The 27,453-nt window shown below is 36.5% G+C and overlaps 2 protein-coding genes and 2 long non-coding RNA genes across 8 annotated transcripts; 2 read left to right on the plus strand and 2 right to left on the minus strand.

Moving 5' to 3' along the window:
* Window positions 1–1,962: 1,962 nt before the first annotated feature.
* On the plus strand, window positions 1,963–5,560 carry LOC110904936 (UBP1-associated protein 2A). Of its 2 annotated transcripts, XM_035983532.1 has the most exons (3): window positions 1,963–2,065; window positions 3,817–5,200; window positions 5,422–5,560. In XM_035983532.1, the coding sequence occupies exon 2, from the start codon at window positions 3,842–3,844 to the stop codon at window positions 5,177–5,179; it is 1,338 nt and encodes a 445-aa protein (XP_035839425.1). In that variant the 5' UTR covers window positions 1,963–2,065; window positions 3,817–3,841; the 3' UTR covers window positions 5,180–5,200; window positions 5,422–5,560. The 2 variants fall into 2 exon arrangements, with proteins under 2 accessions (XP_035839425.1, XP_022006492.1); XM_022150800.2 differs by lacking the exon at window positions 5,422–5,560 and having other exon boundaries at window positions 3,817–5,373.
* A 578-nt stretch (window positions 5,561–6,138) lies between these two features.
* Window positions 6,139–7,892, plus strand: LOC118486778. Its single transcript, XR_004879869.1, has 3 exons — window positions 6,139–6,708; window positions 7,319–7,372; window positions 7,464–7,892. It is a non-coding gene; the product is annotated as an uncharacterized LOC118486778 (long non-coding RNA).
* A 5,086-nt stretch (window positions 7,893–12,978) lies between these two features.
* On the minus strand, window positions 12,979–17,069 carry LOC110904937. 4 transcript variants are annotated; one of them, XR_004879871.1, is made up of 5 exons: window positions 16,898–17,069; window positions 16,722–16,791; window positions 13,477–16,597; window positions 13,268–13,375; window positions 12,979–13,177 (listed from the first exon to the last, which is right to left on the minus strand). It is a non-coding gene; the product is annotated as an uncharacterized LOC110904937 (long non-coding RNA). The 4 variants fall into 4 exon arrangements; XR_002572847.2 differs by having other exon boundaries at window positions 13,268–14,274; window positions 14,367–16,597; window positions 16,898–17,068; XR_004879872.1 differs by having other exon boundaries at window positions 14,087–16,597; window positions 16,898–17,065.
* Window positions 17,070–23,852: 6,783 nt separating this feature from the next.
* Window positions 23,853–27,000, minus strand: LOC110907838 (receptor kinase-like protein Xa21). The gene is made up of 2 exons (XM_022152760.2): window positions 24,348–27,000; window positions 23,853–24,273 (listed from the first exon to the last, which is right to left on the minus strand). Exons 1-2 carry the CDS (start codon window positions 26,998–27,000, stop codon window positions 23,924–23,926), a joined length of 3,003 nt encoding a protein of 1,000 aa, XP_022008452.1. The 3' UTR covers window positions 23,853–23,923.
* Between the last annotated feature and the right edge of the window lie 453 nt (window positions 27,001–27,453).

Below are 27,453 nucleotides of genomic sequence, written 5' to 3' on the forward strand. Positions count from 1 at the left end.
GTGGTGGTTGGGTGGTGGTGCCGTGGTGGTGGTGGTGGGTGGAGGTGGTAACTAGAGTAGGTAATGATGGTGGTAAGGAGGGTTGAGATGGAGGGTGAAAGATTACCAAAATAGCCTTTGGCCTGATGGTCAAACTAACGAACATTTGACAGAAGGACGAAAGTTGAAACGAATTGAAAACCACAAAAACATAGATATCCATTTTTTTAAATAGGGAATTCATTTGATTTTTGCTACATGCCACATGGACATGTATGGATGTAAATTGCAGTTTTTGTAACTAACTCTTTTCTTCTATTGAGTAAAGATCTCGTAGAAAGTATCTTATTGTACAAAATGTATGAATGACATGGAAAAGTAAAAAAAAAACGTGATGACATTTTCGTAATTATTTTACTCGTAGGGTGATTATCAAAATTACCCTACAAGATCATTTGTAGAGTAACTATGATACTCTCTAAAATTACCCGATAAGATCAAAGTTACCAACAAAATCGCTTGTAGATTAATTTTGATAATTACCCTACGAGTAAAATAATTACGAAAATGCTACATCGTTTTTTAACTTTTTCCACTCAATTTGTACCTTTTGTATGATAAGATTACTTTGTATTTTTTGAATAGCAACGCTTACTCTATTCTATTCATCAATAATTCTAAAATTTTCACCCTTGCCCAAAATTTAACACGAGACCTCTTCCTTAACTAGCATATGTCTCTATCAAGTGTGATAGCCCCAACTTACTTTGTATTTGATCTTTTCATAGTTTCTATTACAATTCTTTTGTTTTATTTCAAATCAATAATATAATTAGATTTAACATAGTGGAATAGGATCAGATACAAACACTTATGTTTGTAAGAATCATAAGAACCAAAACATAATTGACAAGTGTCCTTCAATAAAAAAATTAGTTTAGGGGTAATTTAGACCTTTTGACCATATTTATTTATAATTAATTAAAAATAATTATTAAAACATCGCTAAATCCATGCAAGTTTAATTCAAATCAAAGTTTGAAATTTTTAACATATCCATGATCTAGTAACTCTCTATGATCGAACCAACCTGCAGGAACCACCACAAAAAAGTATAACCAGCACAACACTATATAATTAGCATAACATCCTTAATCGTTCTCCATTATCAGCACATCATCCTCAATCGTTCTCCATTATCAACATAAACGACATTAGCACAACATCCTCAATCGTTCTCCATTATCAGCACATAATCAGATGTGTTAATTATATCTACTTTTGGTGTTTGTTTGTATTATATTGTAATTAACACATAATCAGCAAAATTATAAAACAATTTTTGGCAACTTTTTTAAAAGTCACTTTTATAAATAAAAAAAAGGTATAGCAATATGGTACTCATATTAAAGATAAAAAAATACTTGATTTTATAGTATATTTAAAAAGAAATAATGAAGTATATAAAAGTTATTTTAGTTTAAAAACCTTGGTGGAATTTGTATTTAATTGAAAATGGTCAACTGACTAGCAATTTTACGAAATTACCTCTAACTTGTTAGTACTAATTTTTAATTATAAGGGTTTTATTTATAATCAATCCAAACCCTTGATTTAAACTATCAATAGTTTAGATCTGTTCTTACGGTTCTTACAGTTAGCACTGTTTGTACAAGATCTCAACTCTTAACATAGTTTCTATTTTTTTTTTAAACAGCATATCGATCAGGGCTATACATGATCAAAGCTCGATTGAAGTGGGATTCAAACCTGAACACTCCTGGACAGGAACCCACAAGGTAGTAAACCTTCCCACCTCCATTGCAACCACTAGGCTACAACATCATTGGCTAACATAGTTTCTATTACCATTCTTTTGTTTTATTTCAAATCAACAATATAATTAGATTTAAATGAAAAAAATCAGAAAAATCAACAATATAATTAGGTTTAAAAGAAAAAAAAATCAGAAAATATAAATAGACCGCAAGTGACAAGTACACAATATCAGAAACGCAGTCGTGAATCGCGCACTGGGGCACAGTGCTACGTCTTCCGTCCGGAAAACCCTCCGTCTATACACACGGTAACTCCTCACTTTTTATCGCTTCAGCACTCCGTTCCTTTGTATCTTAACTATCTGTGCCCTATTGCTTATTAATCCTCTTAATTTGTGTTCTCGCACTCTGTCAATTGTTTGCTAGGGTTTCTTCGATTAAAAATTAATCCTTGTTCATCACAGTCTTTTTGTTGAGATTTAGTAATCTAACCTACAATAATTCGATTTTATATCCACAACGTCAATGCTTAATAGCCAATTTTGTAGTTTATTTTGCCTTGTTGTGTGTGTGTGTGTGTGGGGGGGGGGGGGGTATGCTTTGTGTTGTTGAACAAAAGCTAAGGATGAGATTTTAGTTTGTACTTGATACTTGTTATCCTATTTGAAATTTTGGATGATTATACCTTGAAGTCATGGTGACATGACATCATCATTGTTAACTCTTTATAGAAAAGGGCATACCGATTACTGGCAACATAACTACCTGCGGCGGAGAAGAACATTTGCTAGAACTTTTTACACTAGTGCACTTTTTATATTACGCGGTGCAAGAAGTGCTTTTTTCGTGATGTAGCAAGTGCGTTTACGGATTAGCTAGTTTCTCTGTTTGAAGATTTTTATTTACTGAAGACGCATTTCTACTGTTTTTTTTTTCGTGCCAGATTAACAGAGTATGTCTTCTATTAATTACAAAGAAACGCACATAGTTAAGGTTCAAGGTTTATTAGATATAATAAGAATTTTGTGAATCGTGATTCGGTAATACAGCTAAGGTTTTGGATACACAACGTGCTATTCATTTTTTTTACTGCTAGAGTACTATGATTGCAAGTAGATGGTGCAACACCCATTCGGTGCTCTGCATAGATAAGTAAAAGAAATCGTTTGAGCATTAAATGTGAATAAAAAATGGCAAATTGGAAAATAATAATTCCATCTTTCTGAAATTGGCCGATAATAATCCCAAGTTAGTTATTAGCCAATAATAATCCGACCTCGTCCAATATTTTTGTAAAATAGTCCGCCGTTAAAATAGCTTAACGGAGTTAAGTTTTTTTCCGAATTACAAACCGATGTTTTAGGGCTTTTGATCAGAACGAGGATCCTAGTCGATTGATGTAAAACTTACCACAAAATATTGCCCCCAACCCACGAAACGGTGCTTCAATTCGGGTGTTTAACTTCCAATTAACGAAATTCAAGCCATTTCAAACACAATTTCGAGGTAAGTTTTACATCAATCGACTCGTATCCTCGTTCTGAACAAAATCCCTAAAACATCGGTTTGTAATTCGGAAAAAAACTTAACTCCGTTAAGCTTATTTTAACGGCGGTCTATTTTACAAAAAAATTGGACGAGGTCGGATCATTATTGGCTAATAACTGACTTGGGATTATTATCAACCAATTTCAGAAAGATGGGATTATTATTTTCCAATTTGCCATAAAAAAATTATGCAAGTTGAAATTTTGTGTTTCATAATTGATACATTTTATCCCTACAGGTGATTATAGTCCATGCACTGTTTGTCTGTTGACATTCTTCTATATTAGAACTCATATATTAGGTTGATGATGTCATGCTTCTGAACCATTCGTGGCTATTAATCTGTTATGTATCGTGGGTTGAAATCTCAGCTTAATAGTATCCTTGTTGAGAAAGTTGATCAATGTTAAGTGCGTATGAAGGCATATTGGATGGCCGATGAAATAATAGCTACATTTTTATACCTGTTAACTCAGTAACGACTGTAATAATTAAATATTTTTCTTTTTAGGTAATATTTGCCTTCTATCTGTGAAATGAAGAAGAAAAGGCCATCAACAACGCCCAAAGCGCAAGCAGAAGAAAAGAAACCTAAGATAGTAGCTAAGCATGAGACATCTGAGGAGGAAGAATCAGAAGCCGAAGAAGAAACACAAGAAGTTGAAGTATCCGATTCCGAAGAAGTAAACGAGGATGACGAAGAAGTCGAAGAAGAAGAAGAAGTAGAAGAAGAAGAGGAGGAAGAAGAGGAAGAAGAAGAGGACGAAGACGAAGAAGAAGACGATGTGGAAGAAGAAGATGACGAGAGTTCTAAAAAGGAAAATCTTAGAAAGCTTCTAGAACCCTTACCAAAAGAAAAGATCATCGAGCTTCTCAAAGAAGCAGCGATGAATGATCGTTCAATAGTGGCTAGCCTCGCTCAAACCGCTGAGGTGGATCCCGCTCACCGTAAGATATTCGTCTTCGGCCTTGGATGGGACGCCACATCAGACCAAGTACTTTCTGTCTTCAAACAATACGGTGAAATCGAAGATTGCAAGGTTGTTACGGATAAAGTGACCGGGAAAGCCAAAGGCTACGGCTTCGTTCTCTTCAAGACTCGTAAAAGCGCACAGAAATCCCTCAAACAGACACAGAAGAAAATCGGAAGCCGTATGGCCTCTTGTCAGTTAGCTTCAGCGGGACCACCAAGTGGGCCCAGTAACAACCAGACAACGGGTACACCAGATCCAGCTGGACGGAAGATCTTCGTTGCAAATGTCGCGTCTCATGTGAATCCTGACGCACTCCGTTCCTTTTTCACCAAGTTTGGGGAAATCGAGGACGGGCCGTTGGGGTTAGACACTGCAACTGGAAAGTTCAAAGGGTTTGCGATGTTTGTATACAAAACGGTTGAAGGGTGCAAGAAGGCGTTGGAATTACCGAATAAGGCTTTTGACGGTTGTCAGTTGCAGTGCAGACAAGCCGTAGACAATCAACAACGTCTAAACAAAACTACCAAAAATACCCCTGCTACTTCTAGTACTGAGACGGGGAATGTGGGCTACGGTTATGGCGGGCTGTACGCACCTCAGCTTATGAACCCAGCTGGAATTATGGTTGCGCCAAATCCGATGTTGGTCTCTGCTTTGAATCAGAACGGTATATCTCCAACACCGCAGACGTTTGGGTTCAGTGGTGGTTACGGAATCAACACTGTGGGCCCAAACATGATGGCAAGTTATGGTTCTCAGCTTGGGTTATCGGGTCTGGGGGGATACCAGAATTCTCAAGTGGGACGTTCTTCGGCTGACACAACGTCAACACTGGCGGCTAGACAACAATCTGGAGCTGGATCTTTGGCCCCCAATTTTCCTTCATACCTTGGCCGCTAGTTACTTGTGAACCTCTTTCTGGTTATTATTCTCTCTTTAATCTTGGGTTGAGATTGACATTTCGCTTTTACGAACGCCTCACGGGGAAAAGACATTTTTTTTTACTTTGTTGTTTAGTTTGTTTACAGTGTCCCTATTTTCATAAAAGTTGCTGATTATCTTTCAAATTAGTTAAAACAAACCATGAAAATCAAGTCTTACAATGGCCCATTCCCCTAACTCTTGCCTATCTTTTCTTTTAGATATGGGGTAGATTCCTCACTCGACCCTTCGAATCCAGGTTTGATGTTTCTTTAAGATGTGTTTTGAAAAATTTAGGTTTTTTAACAGAATATTATCATTTTAAATTGATATGCAGATGACAAACAACTTTTATTTTAACAGTGTCATGATTCTAGTTGGAATCCATCACATTACACTTAGGTAGTGTTTGCTTTACAAAATAAAATGTAATCTAGATGTAACTGGAATTTAGATTCCATTTTTGATCGTGTTCGATCAGTAAAGGAATTGAAATTGGAATTGGAATTGTAGTTGTAACTTGTAATTGGAAATGAATTCCAACAAATTTCTTTAACTAAAGGAATTCAAAATCTTTCTAAATTTTAAAGTTCGTTGAAATCTTTGACCGGTCATCGCTGTCCTTGGTTTAAAAAGCTCGAAGCGTACAAAAGGGACAATGTCTAATATTAAAGCGCAAATCGCAAAAGTGGATGGCTTTCGTATGTGATGCACAAGGTGCTTATATATATATATATAAGGAAACCATTTTTTAATGAGAAAACTAAGGAAACCCAATTGTGACCATTGATCTTGATGATCTAATTGTTGAGGAAATAACTAGTATTATTGAATTAAATAAATTGCAATGTTTATCTTCATATGTAGTTTAAAGGGTATTTGGGTAAAAACACAATGAAACAATGTACATAGAATATATTAAAAAAATGTGAGCCTTGTCCTCTTATTCCCTTTCTTCTGTACAAGTCACCACCACCATCATCATCATCCATTCTCTCTCTCTCTCTCTTCATGTTTCGAAATAAACACCAAGAACACACACAAGTGTGTGTGAGAGAAGCAGGCCTAAATCGTTGTTTTTTAAGAAAGAGAAACACAAAAAACATACACACAAGTGTGTGAGAGAAAGAGAAACAAGATTCTCCATCGTCTTTATCAAGAACACCAAGATGTGTGAGAGAGAAGCAGGCCTGAAATCATTCGGTTTCATGAGTTTTTAGAGAGAGAAAGTTGTTGGAAAACCAAAACCAAAACCAAGAACACACACAAGTTTGAAAGAGAGAAGCAGGTCAGAAATTCATTTGGTTGCATGTGTTTTTAGAGAGAGAAAATTGTTAGAACACCAAGAACACACACGTATGAGAGAGAAGTAGATTTGAAGATGAACATAAGAGAGAAGCAGATTTGAAGATGAACATGAGAGAGAACAGATTTAGAGAGAGGAACAACAATCTTCATCGTGTTCGTCTCGAACACCAAGAACACACGCACAAAGTGGTCTAGTAATGGTAAATGTTTATGTAGTTACAGGTTTTCGTTTTGTATTAAAATCATTTTTATTTTTTGATATTATCAGTTATTATTAACTTACAAATCTATATCTTTTTAAATGTTGAAATGTTATTTTAGATGACTTGTTAGTTATCTTGTATAAACTTCACTCCGATATCACATTTTCATTACCTTTTAGAAAATCCATAATTTAATAGTTGATGATCTCGTTCATTTTATATATAAAAGTTGTTCTTTTTGCTGCTACATATGTTGTAACAATGTTACACGTGTTTCTAATGTTAAAACCAACCCTTTCTTGGACACAAAATGGACTACACATGTGTAACACATGTTTGTAACGTGTGTTACACTGGAGGGTAACACATCTAAAACAATTGTTGTGGGAGCACAACTGTCTAGTCTAGAAAACAAAAACAAAAGCTATACGAAGGCAAACAAATACGAAAGGTTGTGCTAACATATGTTACATGTTTGTTTAGTGCTTGCAGCGAGAGAGTTGGTTCCACCGGATAGTAGTTGTTTGAAGTGTATGGTAACTGTTTACATATGTAACCTTTTTTGGGTGGTTTTATTTAGTTTTTTTTTATGTGTGAAATGATGCAGATAAAAACTCAAAATTTGGGGAGTCTTCAAGTTCAGGGCATAATTGGGTAGAAGGTAACTAGTGTTAGTTATGTTACTACTATTTTTTTAATTAGTAGATTAAAAATACTGGACTGTAACTTGTGTTATTACGACTTGACCATAGCAGTTGCAGCCAAACGAGAAGGGATCTTGGCAGGAAGAAAGATAACCACAATATCAGATGCGACAAAAGGTGGCCATAAAGCGAAAAAAGGTATATGGAGAAACCGATGAAGAAGTGGAATAAGAAGTCAATGAAGGGCAGGTGGTGGGTACCTTTCACGTTGTACTGAAGTTACCCTCTAGTGTAACACATGTTACAAACATGTGTTACATATGTTTAACCCCTTTGTTACCAAAAAACGGGGCTGCACATATGTAAGCCATGTTTTGTAACTTATGTTACACTAGAGGGTAACACATCTACGATCATTTTTGGATCATTTGTATATAGTTAAGTCTGTATAAACCTACAGCATCGATACCCCACAAAAAGGTTACCATGTTACGACAGAATGGGAAATATGTAGTAGCGTTCAATACTGTTGTTTCACTTTATAGTGTGTAACATGTGTGACATGGCGTTTGTCAGCAAAACATATAACTTGTAAGGTGATACGGCTGTATCTTTGAAACATGTTTACCTATAAGTACTTACATGTTACATGTTGTATCTTTAAAACATGTTTAAACTGGAAACTAGAAACACTTACAAAGTATAAAGCAGAGTTACACAAGATGTAACATGTGTAAACTGGAAACACTTGTGTAACATTTCGGTGTAACACATGTTACAGGTTGTATCTTTAAAACATGTTTACCTATAAGTACTTACAAAATATAAAACAGAGTAGGAACACAACTTTTAAGGATGTTACACACGTTGTAGAGAAGATGTTACATGTGCACACACAAATAACATGTGTAACATGGCGACAAGTGTCATGTGTGATCTTTTGTTGTTACCCTAGGGTGCTAAACGTATTATAACGTTCATAACACACGTAAACTTATACTAACATCCGTCCCTATGTCCACAGATGATCTAGAACATACTCCACGTTGCCATCTTTACGAGTATTCTAATGGCACTAAATTGTGGACACCGAATGTCAACGAGCAATATCATCCTATTATTGTTAAATCATACGTCACACTAGAAGAACTTCTTGCCATGTGTAAGACTTATGACCAATAAGCTGGGTTCAATGTAAAAAAATATACATTAATGCAGTTTTTTTATCTACTAATAACATTGTTAATAACAAGTCTAGGTACATATGTAACATGAAGTGTATCGTTTGTCCCTTTAATTTGTTACACTAGTATCATATACTTATCTTCCACACTTCTACTACGACTTTGTTGTATCTGATGGGAAGTTGAAGGCTGTGTTTTGGGCTGATGAGATATCCAAGCTAAACTACAAGGCTTTTGACGATGTGCTAGCGTTCGATGCTACTTACCAGACAAACAAGTTAGTAGATATATTACATATGTATCATACTTACCTAATATATGGTTACGCATGTAGCTCTTATGTTACAACCTTTTCTGTTACTTCAAACAATAAGCAATTGTAACATGTGTTACATGTGTTACACATCTGCCTTCTTTAAATTTCTGACAGTTGTACATGTGTTACACATGTAGCCCTTATCCTAAGGGGTTTTGAAAAAAAAGATAAATTCATTGTTACTTCAAAACAATAGGCAATTCTAGGATGTGTTGCACATATTAGAATTGTCCATTGTTTTGAAGTAACAATAGGCATTCTAATATGTATCTGTATAATGTTGTGAGAAAAGATTCCTTCATTGTTACTTCAAAACAATATGCTTTGCTCCTTGATAACCATCTTCATCTTGAACACAAAACATCCATTCACATATGAATAAAACAAGTACATCGGTATATGTTATAACATGTGTACTTGTGTAAAGTTTTGTTGTAACACGTGTAACAACTATATGTAACATGTGTAATGTGGCTATACATGTGTTACCACTCTAATGTAACACAAGTTACAAACATGTGTTACATATGTGCAGCCCCCTTTGTGTCCAAAAAGGGTTGGGGTAACTATAAATAACATGTAATATATGTATCTAATTATCCCACAAAAAGACACTACTTTTTATTTTTAAAATAAACGAGATATTATGAATAAATTATGAAGTTTCTAAATGTAAAGTTTTGTTGTAACACGTGTAACAACTATATGTAACATGTGTAATGTGGCTATACATGTGTTACCACTCTAATGTAACACAAGTTACAAACATGTGTTACATATGTGCAGCCCCCTTTGTGTCCAAAAAGGGTTGGGGTAACTATAAATAACATGTAATATATGTATCTAATTATCCCACAAAAAGACACTACTTTTTATTTTTAAAATAAACGAGATATTATGAATAAATTATGAAGTTTCTAAATGTAAAGTTTTGTTGTAACACGTGTAACAACTATATGTAACATGTGTAATGTGGCTATACATGTGTTACCACTCTAATGTAACACAAGTTACAAACATGTGTTACATATGTGCAGCCCCATTTGTGTCCAAAAAGGGTTGGGGTAACTATAAATAACATGTAATATATGTATCTAATTATCCCACAAAAAGACACTACTTTTTATTTTTAAAATAAATGAGATATTATGATTAAATTATGAAGTTTCTAAGGTAACACATGTTATAACATATAGGATAAACAAAAGCCCTAAACAAGCAACATATAGGGGCTTGCACATATGTAACACATGTTTGTAACTTGTGTTTCACTAGAGTGGTAACACATGTATAACATGTGTTACGTGTTACACATGTGTAAACTTTTTGTTGTAACACATGTAACATACCTATACATGTGTTACCGCCTAGTATAACAAAAAAAAAAAAAAACAGTTAGTATTCAGATCAAAAGCCCCAAACAAGCAATCAAACTAACAAAAACAGTTACTGTTCAGATCAAAAGTCTCGAACAAGCAACCAAACCAAACACAATTTTTTTTGTAAAATAAACGAGATCATCTGCAATTAGATTATGGACTTTTTAAATGTAACTAATATATAACAACAACAACAATCATTATCTCAATTCTAATTTTTTTTAATACATTTAAAATAAAAAAAATACCCAACAAACTATCAAATCTATTTTACTAATACACACACAAAATCATTTAACTTTTACCAAATAAATAACATTAAGACATGGAACCAGTCCATGTCATACTTGTGAGTATGTTTTTTGTGTTCTAACAAGTTTTTCTCTCAACCAAAACCCATGTAACCAAACGATTTCTGACCTGCTTCTCTCTCACACAATTGTGTGTGTTCTTGGTGTTCTAACAATTTTCTCTCTCTAAAACCCATGAACCAAATGATTTCTGACCTGCTTCTCACTCACACACTTGTATGTGTTTTCGGTCTTGATGTTCCAATAACTTTCCCTCTCTAGAAACTCATGCAACCTAACGATTTTAGCCTGCTTCTCTCTCACACACTTGTGTGTGTGTTCTTGGTGTTCTTTATGAACACGATGGAGAATCTTGTTTTCTTTCTCTCACACGCTTGTGTGTGTGTTTTTGGTGTTTCTCTTTCTTTAACAATAACGATTCAGGCTTGCTTCTCTCACACACACTTGTGTGTGTGTTCTTGGTGTTTATATTGAAACATGAAGAGAGAGAGAGAGAGGATGAGAGAATGGATGATGATGGTTTGATGGTGAATGTACAGAAGAGAGAGAATGAACAAGATCATGGGTTGGGGTTGGGGTATAATCGAGGGTTGGGGAAATGTGTTAGTTGGTGAAAGTACAAAGCACATGCTCCAAAACAAAAAGACCAAAACACCCTCAAAGCATGGGTTTGGATGAGGTGATGTGGATGAATGTGGTCCACATATTCTAGTTTGCTAAGTTTTCTCAATAAAATTGGTTTTCTCCATATACTTACACTATATATATATATATATATATATATATATATATATATATATAGGGTAAGATTCATGCGAGAACCACCTTCATTGCGAGAAACGCGAGAACCAATGTGAACACAACCTAAAATAGCTAAAAAAAACCTAAAAAAGCCTAACCCCCAAGCTAAATGCTAAAAACTAAAACCCCCAAAAAACCTACCCCCCCCCCCCAAAAAAAAACCTAACCCCCCAAGCTAAATGCTAAAAACTAAAACCCCAAAAAACCTAAAAATATCTAAAAAAAACAAAAAAAAATCTAAATTTTTTTTAATATTTTTTATTTTAAAATCGCTACTTTTAGTAGCAAAAAAAAAGTTTAAAAAAAAATTTAAATTTTTTTTACTACTAAAAGTAGCGATTTTTTAAAAAAAATATTAAAAAAAATTGTGTGTTTTTTTAGCTATTTTTAGGCATTTTTGGTTGTATTCACATTGGTTCTCGCAATAAAGGGTGGTTCCTAACGGATCTTTGTCCTCTATATATATATATATATATATATATATATATATATATATATATATATCCTATAGAGTTTTAGAATCCCTTTCCTAAAATATAGTTATAAATAAGGTTTGCATGTGATTTAATGTATCACTTAAATGTATCAACCATTTTAGCTACATGTATAATAGTTTAAAGCACAAAACACATTCTGTACAAGAAGCGCACGCCTCATTGGGATTTTTTTTCTTCCAAAAAGCTCGCTTTTTGTACAAAGCTCGCCTTATGTCACACAAGGTGCAGCTTTTCGCGCCTAGGGTCGCTTTGCGCTTAAGCGCGCTTTTAAAAACCAAGTCGATGTCGAAAACGACTTGACTCAAACTAGTCCGTCGCCGACTCGCAACGCCTCGCCCTGACCCGGACCACCGCCGACATGCAACAATACGACCCGAAATGTCTCAACCCAACCCAACCCGTTAATGACCTGAAACATATCGAACTGACTCGACCCATTAAAGACCCGGGACGTCTCGACCCGACCCGTTAACGACCTCGAAACTGTTAACGGATTAGTTTTTAGCATTTAGCTTGGGGGGGGGGGGTTAGGTTTTTTTAGGTTTTTTTAGCTATTTTAGGTTGTGTTCACATTGGTTCTCGCGGTTCTCGCAATAAAGGTGGTTCTCGCATGAATCTTACCCTATATATATATATATATATAGGACAAAGATCCGTTAGGAACCACCCTTTATTGCGAGAACCGCGAGAACCAGTGTGAACACAAACAGTAATTCCTAAAAAAATCTAAAAAACACCCAAAATTTTTTTTTTTTTATTTTTTTTTTGAAAAAATCGCAATATTTTGTTAATAAAAAAAATAAAAAAAATTTCAAAAAAAAAAAAAAAATTCGAGTAACAGTTATCCATGCACATGTGCATATGTATCGTTTCTTTGTCAAATTCCGTAATTCATTACAAATAATAGTCAATTGCACTTTCATTTACACTACCACGTGTAATACACTACTTTTTACGTTAACAATGTTAGAAATGCACATGTGCATCTATATGTATCAACAGGATATAAGGTGTTTTGGTACACTACTTTCTCTTTCATCTATCATTCCATCCATAATACACAAGCATGCACATGTGCATTTTTGTCATTTCTTTGACAAATTCCGTAATTCATTACATATATTAGACAACTAGGTTATCACCCGGGATTGCTTCCCGGGCTGGGAAAAATTAATTAGATAAATATTAAGTGTTCAAATAAAAAAAATACAAACACAGTGTTATGTTGCATGAATTAATGACAGTGGAAATACAATTTAAAGATAGTCGAGTCCCTTTAAAGATGCATATCCTTCAAGTTGCCAAAACAATTCTCTTAGTAAATCGAGTCCCTTCTACAAAAAGAACCAGCCAAAAAATCATGAGGATAGTCTTCAAAGTAATGTCACCTATAAAAAAATCTTGAAAGTAAAAGAGGTATATACCTTAAATTTCGGTAATGACGATGGTGTTTGGAGACGGGCGTGGTCGCTTGAATATAGGTTCACTTGAACTTTTCTTCACTGATGGGATATCTAATTCGACAACAATGTCTATAGAAAAAAAACATTAACTCCCACTTAAAGAGCACATCTACTTAAAACAAAGTGATCAAAATAAAAAAAAAAAAATACGCCATTCGTGCAACTGTTACCTCGGATCCTCTAAAGGTTGTCTTCCTAAGAGTTAAGTATCATGTGAAACGTTGTATTTTCTTTGCAATACGAAAGGAATACTGAATAAACTGATATCGTAAAAATATATCATGTGAAAAAAAGTACCCTTTTCATCTTCAAAAAATAATGTACACCTGGATGTGTATCATATGCACACTAATAAAATCGAAATCTCATCCCATTAATATTTCACATTTGTTCCCCAAAAACTATAATAAATATTTCAAAACTTATTTATTAAATCTTAATCCAACAACTGTTTAGGCAAGATATTCCATCTTTAAATGGTATTATATAATCATAGCCAGATGATGCATGCCAGATGATGCATGTAGATGAACAACTCAAGAGTGTTTAAATATATAAAATAAACTTTGGTGTTGATACTATGCTACTATGCGGTACCAATGGCGGACCAATGATTTTTTTCATTGAGGGTCTATAACGGGACTCTAGTCATCTCTTTTCCTATATCCGTTGCTCAAAACACTACAAAAAGGTTTCCAAAACACCATCATTGAATCAAGTAATGCATCTACATCCTATACGCTTCTAGCAACATTTTTTGTAAATGAAACAAATGTATACCTGATAGAAGAAGTATGTGATTATATAGATTATTGAAACAGAAAGTGACACAAGTATGACGATCTTGTGTTCTTGAGGAGAATATGATAATCCAATCACTCAGAAATAGGATGATTAAAATGGTAGAAGTGAAAAGAACATCACTTTAGCATGAAAACTGGTTTCTAGATCTGTGTGAACACCCAAACCTACATAGATATACATATATTTAGGTTCACATAAATAACCCCACATGTTTTTTAAGCTGATTCAAGCTAATAGAAAATGAGAATGATTATACCTGTAAACACAGATAAACTATGCGAACCACTGAATTGTTTCGGCTACAGATGAAGCATGTTCTCCAGAGAAGTGTGAGAACAAAGAAATAGTACTGAGGATCTAGCTAGCAACTCAATACCTTGTTACAACATACTCATGTGTTTTTTTTACTACACAACAGCCCACTTGCTAAATTTTTTCAAGATTATAGAAATTGGATTTAATTTGTATTTTAATTTGTATCTTAAACATAGATGAAGGTCCAAACAGGTCCGAAAACATCCAATCAGAATCATTTAATAAAAAAATGATCATTGTGTTAACCAGTATGCCTTTTATAACTCTTTAATGCGTTAATTATTCATAATATATAAAATGCGCACATCAGCCCGAAAAAAACCCTGCCCATTTAGACCCGTATTAAAAGAATTACCCGTTTTGACATGTTCTAAATCCGCCAAACCCACCCCTTTTGCCACCTCTACATATAGTAGGCTGAAGAAGAAGCGATATGGGGTCTCTTTGACTTATAAACTTAAGACAGAAGGTACAAAAAGTACCATGTTAGTTATTTATGGATTAGCAGCAGTAAAAGATTATTCAATCCAGTGTTTGCCGCGTTTTCCAGTTGGTTGTGACTTACGTTGACCAAGACAGAGTCAGTTTGTCTCAAAATATGGTTTGCGTTTCTAAACAATAGTGAATGTGTCGATGTTATAAAACGATTATGAGGCTCAGATTCGTAAAAAATCAAACAGAGTGGATAAATCCGCCATGGCTGCATACTTACGGTTGCCATGTGAAACCATATGACTATCCGGGTTGCCCTGCCAAGATGCGGACAATCTCATCTTTGCCCAATTTCACTCAAACGCATTGAAATTAATCATCACAGCCTTTAAAACTCATCAAATCATCATCCAACAGACAAAAATTGAAATTATGGACTAATTGGGTAGAGCGCCTAATTTTGTGGATTAAATAGGATCCGAACTAATTGGGTCGGGTAACTAAAAACGGGATCTGCGAGCAAGAAAAGGATCCATCTTATTTTCTCGCCAAAAAGGCATCTAAGAGGCTCTAAGGTAATGACACCTCAGCCCAAATCTATTCATTTATTATATATAATAGAATAGAAGACTTTTCACAAGCCAGTCTCGCGAACGGCTCAGCCCGTTTTTTGTACATCAGTTATGGTAGAAAGAAAAATATACAGGTTATAGCTTTTTAGTCAATAAATCAAAACTGACTTGCTCAAATATCTCTATCGCCTCGCTCCGCATTGAAAGTCCCAGGGAGTTCTCTAAAATCTTCATTGAAGATGGGATAAGCACCGAGTTTTTTGATGTTATAGTGTTGTTTTTGAAATGATGATCACAACTAATGCTAGTTTCAAAAATGTTGCACAAATAATTCCAGCGCCAATACAAATGGCGAATTTTTAAAGGTAGTAGGTTGTGTTAGGGAATAATCAGAAAGTGTAAGAACCAATCATCTTGAAAAGGATGAAAAGCTGCAAAGAGCAAGTTGGAATGGCGAAAACCTGCAAAATGCCATTTGGAACGGCGAAATCCAGCAAAAAGCCATTTGTAATGGCGAAACTTTTCCGAGTCTACATGTTTAGCCATTGAAAATGGCGAAAAATTTTAAAGGCTGCATGCTTAGCCATTCAAAATGGTGATTTTTTATAAAGCCATTCAAAATTTTAAACTTCTGTCTGTCGCAATGCAAATTGTAAGTGAAAAGGTCAGTCAGTCACTATCCATTAAAACGATTATGAGGCTCAGATTTGTAAATAATCAAACAGAGTAGATAAATTCCGCCATGGCTGCATACTTACGGTTGCCATGTGAAACCACATGACCATCCGGGTTGCCCTGCCAAGATGCGGACAATCTCATCTTTGCCCAATTTCGCTGAGACGCATTGAAATTTACCATTACAGCCTTTAAAACTCATTAAATCATCATCCAACAAACAAACATTGAAATTATGGAATGAGATTCCAGTAATTCAATTATGGACTCAGTGACTGTACGCAACCCAGTTGACCAGACTCGACATAGTATTCTCTGCCATTCGGTTTGACACCTCCTCCGAACCGGATTGGAATCCCAAATACTTAGATTACACTGTAACGAAATACCTAGTGCAATGAGTAATGCAAGCAACAAAGCAAAACAACTACAATAGACACCGGTGACTCGTCAACTTCCGATAGCCTCAATTGGAGATGATAACATCAGAACCCTAAAAACCCCAAATGCCAAAAACGCATGGAAGACATCAGAACCGATTTGTCACAAAGGTAGAAATCATATATAGACATTATAAATCATCAAATACATGTATAAAATCCAACACTTAACGGTACCTTAAAGGCAGACTTCTTGGATGATTAAAGCATTTTGAAGAATCAAACAGAGAAGTAATCGGTCTAGGATCTTCAAGTATCAACAAAAAATCGATTTAGGGTTTGTAAATCGAAAAAAAATTACAGCAAAATTCTAAACGTCAATGAAAAAAACTGTAAAAGTTGAATAAACATACCGAGAATTAGAAATTGGTAGCAAGAATCAATGAATAACACCATATTAGGTTGATTGTTGATGCGATTCTTGGTGGTCGTGTTCCTTGCCAAATGGAGTGAACGGCCAGAACAATGAGATAAAAATTAGGGTTTCTAGGTAGAGCGCCTAATTTTGTGGATTATATAGGATCCGAACTAATTGGGTCGGGTAGCTAAAAACGGGATCCGCGAGCAAGAAAATGATCCATCTTATTTTCCCGCCAAAAAGCCATTTAAGAAGCTCTAAGGTAATGACACGTCAGCCCAAATTTTTTCATTTATTATATATAATAGATTGCACTTTCATTTACACTACCATATGTAATACACTACTTTTTACATTACCAATATTAGAAATGCACATGTGCATTTATATGTATCAATATGAAATAAGGTGTTTTGGTACACCACTTTGAATACACTTTCCCTTTCATCTATCATACCATCCATAATACACTACCATTACCTCCTACCATCCATAATACAATACCATTACCTCCTACCATCCATAATACAATACCATTACCTCCTACCATCCATAATACAATACCATTAACAATATTTTCACTTTATTACATGTATGTAAACACCATTTATACCATCCTATCAACATATTACATAAAAAATTGACAACTATAACCAAACCATCAACCACTAGATATAACTAACCAAAAAACATGTATATGGGCCTACTTCTCCATTCAAAATCACAAACTTTTTGTACCAAAACACGTTATATCATGGTTATACCTAATTATGCACATGTGCATTTTGAATATTGGTAATGTAAAAAGTAGTGTATTACTAATGGTATTGTAAATTAAAGTGCAATTGTCTATTCCTGATAACGTATTACCGAATTTGTTGAAGTAATGATACATATGCATATGTGCATGGATACATGTTACTCGAAAAAAAAAAGTTTTTTTTTTTATGGTAACGAAATATAGCGATTTTTTATTAAAAAATATTAAAAAAAATAAAAAAAAAATTTTGAGTGCTTTTTTGATTTTTTTTAGATTTTATTTTGTGTTCACATTGGTTCTCGCGATTCTCGTAATAAGGGTGGTTCTCGCATGAACCTTACCCTATATATATATATATATATATATTTATATATCCTATAGATTTTTAGAATCCCTTACCTAAAAAATAGTTATAAATAAGGTTTGCATGTTATTTAATGTATCACTTAAATGTATCAACCATTTTAGCTACATGTATAATAGTTTAAAGCACAAAACACATTCTGTACAAGAAGCGCGCGCCTCATTGGGATTTTTTTTCTTCCAAAAAGCTCGCTTTTTGTACAAAGCTCGCCTTATGTCACACAAGGTGCAGCTTTTCGCGCCTAGGGTCGCTTTGCGCTTAATCGCGCTTTTAAAAACCAAGTCGATGTCGAAAATGACTTGACTCAAACTAGTCCGTCACCGACTCGCAACGCCTCGCCCTGACCCGGACCACCGCCGACATGCAACAATACGACCCGAAATGTCTCAACCCAACCCGACCCGTTAATGACCTGAAACATATCGAACTGACTCGGCCCATTAAAGACCCGGGACGTCTCGACCCGACCCGTTAACGACCTCGAAACTTCTCACTACGGCCCGACCCATTAACGACCCGCAATGTATCGGCCTGACTTGGCCCGTTAACGACTCGAAACACCCCGACCAATTAGCAACCTAAACTGTCTCAAACCAACCCAACCCGTTAACAGCTTGAAACGTCTCAACCCGACCCGACCCGTTAATGACCCGAAACATCCAGAACCGACCCTTTAACGAATCAAAATGTCTCGGACCGACCCTTTAAAGATCCAAAACATTAACGACCTGAAATACCCCGATTCGAACCGACTCTTTAACGACCCGAAACATTTCAGTTCGACACGACCTGTTAACGGGCCGAAACGTCTTGGTTGACCAGACCCGTTAACGACCCAATCGACCCGTTACAGACCAGACCCGTCCCGTTACGTTCCTGAAACGTCTTGACCTGACCGACCTTTTAATGACTCCAAACGTCTTGAATCAAAGTTAATGACCCGAAACGTCTTGATCCGACCAGACTAATTATCGACCCGATGTGTCTCACTTCGACCCGACCTAGTCGATTAACGACCCGAAACGTCCAGACCTGTTAACGACCAAAAACATCATGACCCTACCCGGCTCATTAACGACCCGAGGTGTCTCGACCCGACCCGACCCGAAACATCTCGACCGGACCGGGCTATTACTGATTCTAAATGTCTAAACCCGACACGACCAAACTGCTGCTGATCCGAACCAAGCTCACCCGATTGGGTGGCCAAGATCGGTAGATTCCCATTGGCCCAAAAAAGTCATAAGTTAATTGATTCATATGGAAGAAAGAAATTGTAGGTCCGGCTAGGGGAGGATCTAGTCGCCTAATCCTTGTATACAAACCACCCCGGTTGTGCGGAATCCAACCGAGATAGCAAACCGAGATAGAACACGCAAATAAACAACACACAATATTCACTGATTAACACCTCTGTATTAATACGTATGAAAAGTCAGTTACAAAGCAATGTTTACAAATCTATTCTGTAAACTCTCTAAGTTCTCTCGTGAGTGTGTGTTTTTGCTCTCTGTGTTCTCCCACTTGTCTTCTGTCTGACTTCAGACTATATATAGCAACAGACACCACGAAACGGAACAGACTCCACGAATCAGACCACACTCGACGAATCACATGTGAAAGACGACGAAACTGAATTGATGTTGATGAAACAGGCTTGTTTCGTCAACCATATCCTTGTTTCGTCGATTATGGGCTTCAGCCCAAAGGAAAAAGGCCCAATGTCTTGTTTCGCCAATTCTGTTAAGCCCAAGGACTTGTTTCGCCGTCTTGTTTCAGCCCAGAACTAAGGTCCAGTCCTTTGTTCTCTTGGCCCGCTTGAAGTCTTCTTGCACACGACGGAGGAAAGTCGTTGCTAAGTTGAGTCGCGTCAAGTCGAGTCCACAAACATGTATCAACAAACTCCCCCTTGGACGTTACTCGCGAGATTCGCCTTTCATGTCTTCTATGTCGGAGGATCTTCCAATGTCTTCACGTCTTGAAAGCAGAAAGTGTATCAACAAACTACCCGTTTCATGTAGGAAGTGTGTTGACAAACTCCCCCTTAACATAAGCTCCCCCTTGGGTTATACTCGTGAATGTTTTGATCTTCAATACTTGAGATCCTTGTGGTGTTGATGATTGATCAGCGGCAACTCGATCATCTTTATCATTTGAGTGCCTTCACGTCATGTCTTCATTCCGAAGCTTGTCATCGAACATGTTCTCCTCGCCTTTAGCATCTGCACATGCAAGAAATCTAAACGCGTAATGAGAAAAACTGCTTGGAATATAGATAACATTAAACAAATGACACACATGTACCATATATCAATCAACTACCGTCCGACAGTTTGAAAGTTTAACAAATTGTTCAATTTTAGTTTTTAACTTTCAAAACTTGCAAATTTCGACCGTTTATGAAGATTCAGTCGTTTTGGTTTTCAATTAGGTTTCAGGTAACGAAGACTCGAGATCCAACATCGTACAATCGAAAATAAGATAGAAATAAAATCTTTTTGGCTTTTATAAAGTTTATATTAAAACACACCTAAAATCTTTTTGGTATTTTGAATATTTCAAATGTAAAGACAGAAAGCAGTAAATAAATATATACCAAGATGCAGAAACTGAAAGCATTAAATAAATATTTACAGACATTCTTTTTGTGAGTTTCGAGGGTAAGAGAATCATATCAGTGTATGGTCATGACAAAGCGCTCTTGTTGTTCTTTTTGTTAACATTTAGATAAGCATCCTATAACAATTATCGGTATTGTTATCCACATAAGCTCAACTTATCATTTGTAATCATGGCGAGGGGATACGTTAAGGTATGATTTATACTTACCGACCGGTGTTCATCCACATCACGACACATTCCCGTATCAAGGTATGCACGAGGATTCATCTTACCGGTGAGTATACCGATTATCATCTGTTTGACCGTATATGATGTGAGAAACTCACTTATTTTGATTGAAAACAAGCCCTATGTGATAGAATCACTTATTGATGAGGAACTTGATTTTCATATGCATGAGGGCACAGGATCAAGTCCGTGAACAGGTCAGTACTTTCGTGCAGCAGAGAGACGAACTTGACTCCCGGATAAATGTGATATATTATCACTTATTTTGTTTGGACATGTGATTGTTGATCACTTATTGTGGTCGAATGCAGAATGTACACGTATGTATGGTATCATGGAAGATCTAGACTTGTGTCCCCGTTATTTTTCGGTAAAAGATACAACCATGATACCCAGATGATAAGCAGCATAAAGACCGAATATCTCAGAACCTCGGCAATCTCTCAAACGAAATTTCGGTACTAAGACCATATGCCAATGAATGGTTCCCACCTGGTCTTCAGTCGATTTAAGATTTATATCACCCTGCACACTTTAAAATGATTGTGAGCCTACCGATACATCTTATATAGAGCTGCTTATCCCTTTTTCATTTTGCATTTCAGTTTAAAAGAGGTTTGGACAGACCACTGATGTACTATCATATTCTCTTTTTCTCGCCAGGAAACTCATTTTTGTTTTTCTATTGTTTTTGCATTTTGAAATTTTTCGATGTTTTTGAATTTTCAAATTTGGAATTACTCCCCCTAAAATCAACAAACTAAGATAAATTTAAAACACAAAGGTATTTACAAAAACGATTTTCCGATGCGGATTACTCTTGCTTGACCTTAATGCCGTTCACCAATAATAAAAAGTCAAATCTTGATTTGTCAAATGTTTTGGTAAAAAGGTCGGCACGTTGGTCATCGGTGTGGACCATGACAACATTGATGAGTTTCATAATGAAACAATCACGTGTGCGGTGATATTCGAGATCAATGTGTCAGGTCAAAGAGTGCTACGAGGGGATAACAATTTATAAAGCAGCTTAAATATCGACAAGTATAGGAGAGATTAGAAATTTAAAACCGTATCCTGCAACTGCTTCTTGCATTGCAAGGAATCTGAGCGCTCTCCCAAACTGGATATCCACCCGTTGTGGACATCAAAGTCGATTTTTGTAGCTACTGAGAAATCTCTTCATAGCAACAAGATCATAAACCTTTGGGTCCGACTGGTCTCTTACACATTGTACCAGCGAAGGTCTTTGTCTTTCTCTTTTTCTTTGAGAGGTAGTGTGCGGTTGTTCAATCCACGCCAAGGCATCCGCACACCCGGTTGGTTTGTTCAACAAACACATTTTCTTCAATCACACCATAGAGAAAAGTACCCTACACGTTCATCTTGTGGACTTTGAACTTCTTGTGGAAGAAAAAATCCATGAATCTTCGAAAAGCTTCAGACGTGCTACAGGCGCGTACTTTTCATTGGAATCTTTCCTGAGGACCCGATCAAAACCATAACAACCAATTTTGGCACATATCTCATCATGTCGAATTTTTCAACTTCATTCAACAACATTCTTTCATCAGACATTTTTGTCTTCTTTTCTCCTCTCTCCATCAAAGGCAACATTATTGTTTCATGCATTCTTTACGTGAAATACATGGCTGCCATTTCTAAATCATTTGGTCAAAGTATATGACATCATCATGATGATGTCATGATGATGTGTCAAGCGGGAAACGTTCTCGGCTCTCCGTGCTTCGCGTGCCGAACTCTGGGACGCACGACGGAGGAATGTCGTGACGTCGGGCTTGAGCCGAAGCTAACCGGGTCGAACCGAATCGAGTTGAACCGAACCAAGTCGCGTCCACATAATATGTACCAACAAACTCCCCCTTGGACGCTACTCGTGAGGTTCAACTTCCAATACACAAACACCTTTCACATATAATTTTCAATGATCAAAAAGTAGATTTTATGAAGAACACTTGAAGATAATATGAATATATGAAGAACACAGTTACTTTTCCGGTGAAACTTAACTTTCCGAACACAAATTTTTGCTTAAAACTTCACTAAAAACCACTCTTTAACATGTGAAAATGAAAAATAACAAGGTTTTTATGTGAACTTCCAGCAAAATATGAAGATATTTGAAGATTTAACCAGATTTTTCAAGAAAAATAAAAACTTCAAACACCCGGAAAACACCCGAAAACACTCGGTTTTAACAAGGAGAAGAGCCAAGGCTCTGATACCACTTGTAGGTCCGGCTAGGGGAGGATCTAGTCGCCTAATCCTTGTATACAAACCACCCGGTTGTGCGGAATCCAACCGAGATAGCAAACCGAGATAGAACACGCAAATAAACAACACACAATATTCACCGATTAACACCTCTGTATTAATACGTATGAAAAGTCAGTTACAAAGCAATGTTTACAAATCTATTCTGTAAACTCTCTAAGTTCTCTCGTGAGTGTGTGTTTTTGCTCTCTGTGTTCTCCCACTTGTCTTCTGTCTGACTTCAGACTATATATAGCAACAGACACCACGAAACGGAACAGACTCCACGAATCAGACCACACTCGACGAATCACATGTGAAAGACGACGAAACTGAATTGATGTTGACGAAACAGGCTTGTTTCGTCAACCATATCCTTGTTTCGTCGATTATGGGCTTCGGCCCAAAGGAAAAGGCCCAATGTCTTGTTTCGCCAATTCTGTTAAGCCCAAGGACTTGTTTCGCCGTCTTGTTTCAGCCCAGAACTAAGGTCCAGTCCTTTGTTCTCTTGGCCCGCTTGAAGTCTTCTTGCACACGACGGAGGAAAGTCGTTGCTAAGTTGAGTCGCGTTAAGTCGAGTCGCGTCCACAAACATGTATCAACAGAAATTACTTGTAAATATGGACAAGAGCTTCCTAGAGTATGGATCTTGTGATTATGTTTTCATATATAACAAATTAGATAAGAAAGTAAAGTTCACACACAAATCTATATACACACACCCCAAACATCAATTTAATAGAATATTATTAAACCAAAAACTAGCTAGCATTTCAGGCCGCACCACTTGCATCGCAAGATCTACTTGCAAATGTTGTCCCGAAAAGCTCGTGAATAACAGTCCCAATATCCATCCGATCTTGTGGAGACTCGTAAGAGCATTGCACACCGAGTTTTACTAGTGAAATCAAACTATTTTCTTTGACATCCTCGCTTAGAAGCAATGGATCCACAATCTGAAGCACACAACCATCAGCCAAGGCACTCCTAGCATAGGAATGCAAGCTTAGTCCTCCTTCAAACATTGGATCAATAGGTTTTTTCCCTGTCAACATCTCTAACAATAGAATCCCATAGCTATATATGTCCCCACTGGTTGAGACTTCATTTCCAAGCCCATATTCTGCAACTTGTTTAAATAGAGTGAATTCTATTGTATAACAAAAAAAGTCTAATGGACTAGTAATCATAAATTACCTGGTGGTGCATACCCGAAGGTTCCTCTGATGATACTTGAGCTACTAGCATTTGCATTAGGACCTTCTTCAACGGAAAGTATTTTCGCAAGACCAAAATCTCCAACATGAGCAACCATATCAGCATCCAATAAAATATTGCTTGGCTTCAAGTCACTATGAACAATAACATTTCCACAATGACAATGTAGATAATCAAGAGCACATGCCATGTCTTTGATGATATTGATTCTTTTAGCAAGATCGAGCTTGTGGTCTTGTGAATACAACCAACTCTCGAGACTCCCATTTGGCATGAAATCGTAGACCAAAGCTTTGAAAGGATTGCCATGGAAATCGATGCTTGAGCAAGATGTTATGATCTTCACCAGGTTGCGATGACGAATGTTTCTCAGGGCCTCACACTCTGCCATAAAACTCTTAAAACCTCCTCGGTGTTGAAGGTTTAGTACTTCGATTGCCACAATGAAGCCATTTTCATCAAGAACTCCTTTGTAAACCGAAGAAAAGCTACCTGTACCGATCATATTTTTTGCTGAGAACCCTTCCGTCGCTTTGAAAATTCTTCCATATGATATCTTCTCAAAAGATTCAGCCAGTCTTGATTCTGATGGTTTATCTCTCTTCTTTTTTATACAACAGTAAAACAAGACAAAGGACAAGAGAGCTAAACCTGCAACGGTGGAAGATAGTGAAATTGCGACAACAACACGCACAGAAAGCTTTTGAGTTCGTCTTTTGGAGTCACTAGTTTTGCCTGTGCATTTGGGTAGGTGAAGGTCAGGTATTCCCCCGCATAGTTTGGTGTTCCCAATGATAGATATTGCACTTGTGTTGGTGAAAACACCTTTGACAGGTACCTCCCCCTCAAAGTTATTATACGAAAGATCCAAATGCTTCAAGGGAATTTGTTGCAAATATCTTGGAATGTGTCCAGAAAAGTTATTGTGTGACACATTAACATATTCGAGGCCTTTTAATGAACTAAATGATTCCGGCATTGATCCATAGAAAAGATTGCCAGAAAGGTTTAAGCTTTGGAGACTGGTGCAGCTGCTTAAACTACTTGGAAGTTCACCTGTGAAATGATTCATAGAAAAATCAAGTATTCCTAAGAGTTTGAGATTACTAATCTCTTGTGGAAGCACTCCGGACAAATTGTTTTGACTCAGATCTATCCCTATGGAAAGTGAAGACAGTTGGAATAGTTCTTTGGGTACACTCCCGCTTAGTTTATTTCCATGAAGATCCAAAGCTATAACTTTTTTCCAACTCTCAATGGTCGAGGGTATAGTGCCTTCCAACTTGTTTCCACCTAATACTACTTTAGTTAGAAGTGACAAGTTTCCTATAGATCTTGGAATAACCCCAGAGAAATGGTTGTCATAAAGAGACAGTATTTGCAAGTTTTGAAGCTCGCCAATGCTTTCAGGAATCATGCCTGTGAAGCTGTTTACACTTAGAGAAACTGTGGTTAGGCCTAACAAATTGCCTATAGATGAAGGGATGATGCCTGAGATATAGTTTGATTGCATCTTTAAGTACGATAGTTTGGATGAGAAGTTCCCAATTGAATTTGGTAGCACCCCTCCTAATTGGTTACTCAAAAGTTCTATTGTTTCCAAATTACTGAAGTTGGACAAAGAATGAAAAAAATTCATGTCATCCAGATCGTTGCTTCCAAAACTGTTGAAACCAAGAGATAGAAAACTAAGATGTTGTAGTCTTCCAAAATCAATAGCTATTCCCCCCTTTAAATCATTTTGATAAACATCAAGGATTTCTAGCTCTGAACAATTTGATATTGATGGTGGAAGGAAGCCATCGAAGTGATTGATTGCAAATTCTATCCGCGTGAGATGGGGTTGACTCAAACATAAGTTGGAGGGTAGGCTGCCTTGAAGTTGATTTTCTAGAAAACTTATAATTTCCATCATCGAAAGGTTAAAGAAAAACGAAGGGAATGCACCAACGAGGCCATTTTCTCCCAGGCCTTTCATTCGCAAATTTTTTAATTGATTGAAAGAATCAGGAATGGTCCCTCCTAGCGGGCAAAAGGAAAGACCGAGTATTTGAAGATATGTGAGGTTGCTTAGGGATGGTGGAATTCCACCGGTGAGGTCATTTCCAGCCAAGGATAATGAAGTTATCATCATTAGAGACGTGAAAGTATTTGGAATTTTACCGGATAGCTTATTAAATCGTAAGCTAAGGAACGTAAGTTTTGGCCAGCTTGACATGTTGGCCGGGATTTCCCCCGTGAATGAATTGTTGGAAAGGGATAATACCTGTAATCGATATAGATGGCTTATCTCGGGTGGGATACTTCCATGAAGTGTGTTGTTGTAAAGAAAAATGTACCCAAGGAAGCTCATGTTACCAATATAAGGAGATAAAGAACCTACTAAACCTGAGTCTCGTAGATCCAACATTGTGACTCTTTGGTGGCGGCGGCCGCATGTCACTCCTCTCCACTGGCAAAAAGGAAGGGAATCATTCCAAGATGTCAAAGCACCTTGAGGGTCAAGTGTAATCTTTGATTTGATTTCTAGTAATGCAAGTTGGTCTGAAGCAGCACTGGAACCATAGACAGCTCCAATCATATGTATGACAAGAGCAACAACTAAGACTGCTTCTGGTTTAGACAAGAGCATTATTACTAGCTGGTTTTGAAGATATAAGGATGAATTTTAGGAGATGATAGATAAACCAAGACTCTAAAACTTAAATAATAATAATAATATATCAGACCAATGTAATGGGAATATTATTTCTGAATGATGAATTACAATAGATGACAATGATATATATAGATAATTCTAGACCTAATCTATATTAGGTAAACATAAATTAGGGCCGGCTATATTATGTCTAACATTCCCCCGCAAGTTGAGGGCGGGGAACGACCTGCAACTTGGATCGTAAAACCAGAAATCGTTGAGAAGGAAGCGGTTTTGTGAACACATCAGCAATTTGATCTGCAGTTGAAATGAACTGAACCTTTAGCTTGCCTTGAGCTACTTTTTCACGAACGAAATTAAAGTCGACCTCAACATGTTTTGTTCTAGCATGAAATACCGGGTTGGCAGAGAGGTATGTAGCTCCAA

The sequence above is a fragment of the Helianthus annuus genome, chromosome 14 (genome assembly GCF_002127325.2).
Source record: "Helianthus annuus cultivar XRQ/B chromosome 14, HanXRQr2.0-SUNRISE, whole genome shotgun sequence".
Lineage (NCBI taxonomy): Eukaryota > Viridiplantae > Streptophyta > Magnoliopsida > Asterales > Asteraceae > Helianthus > Helianthus annuus.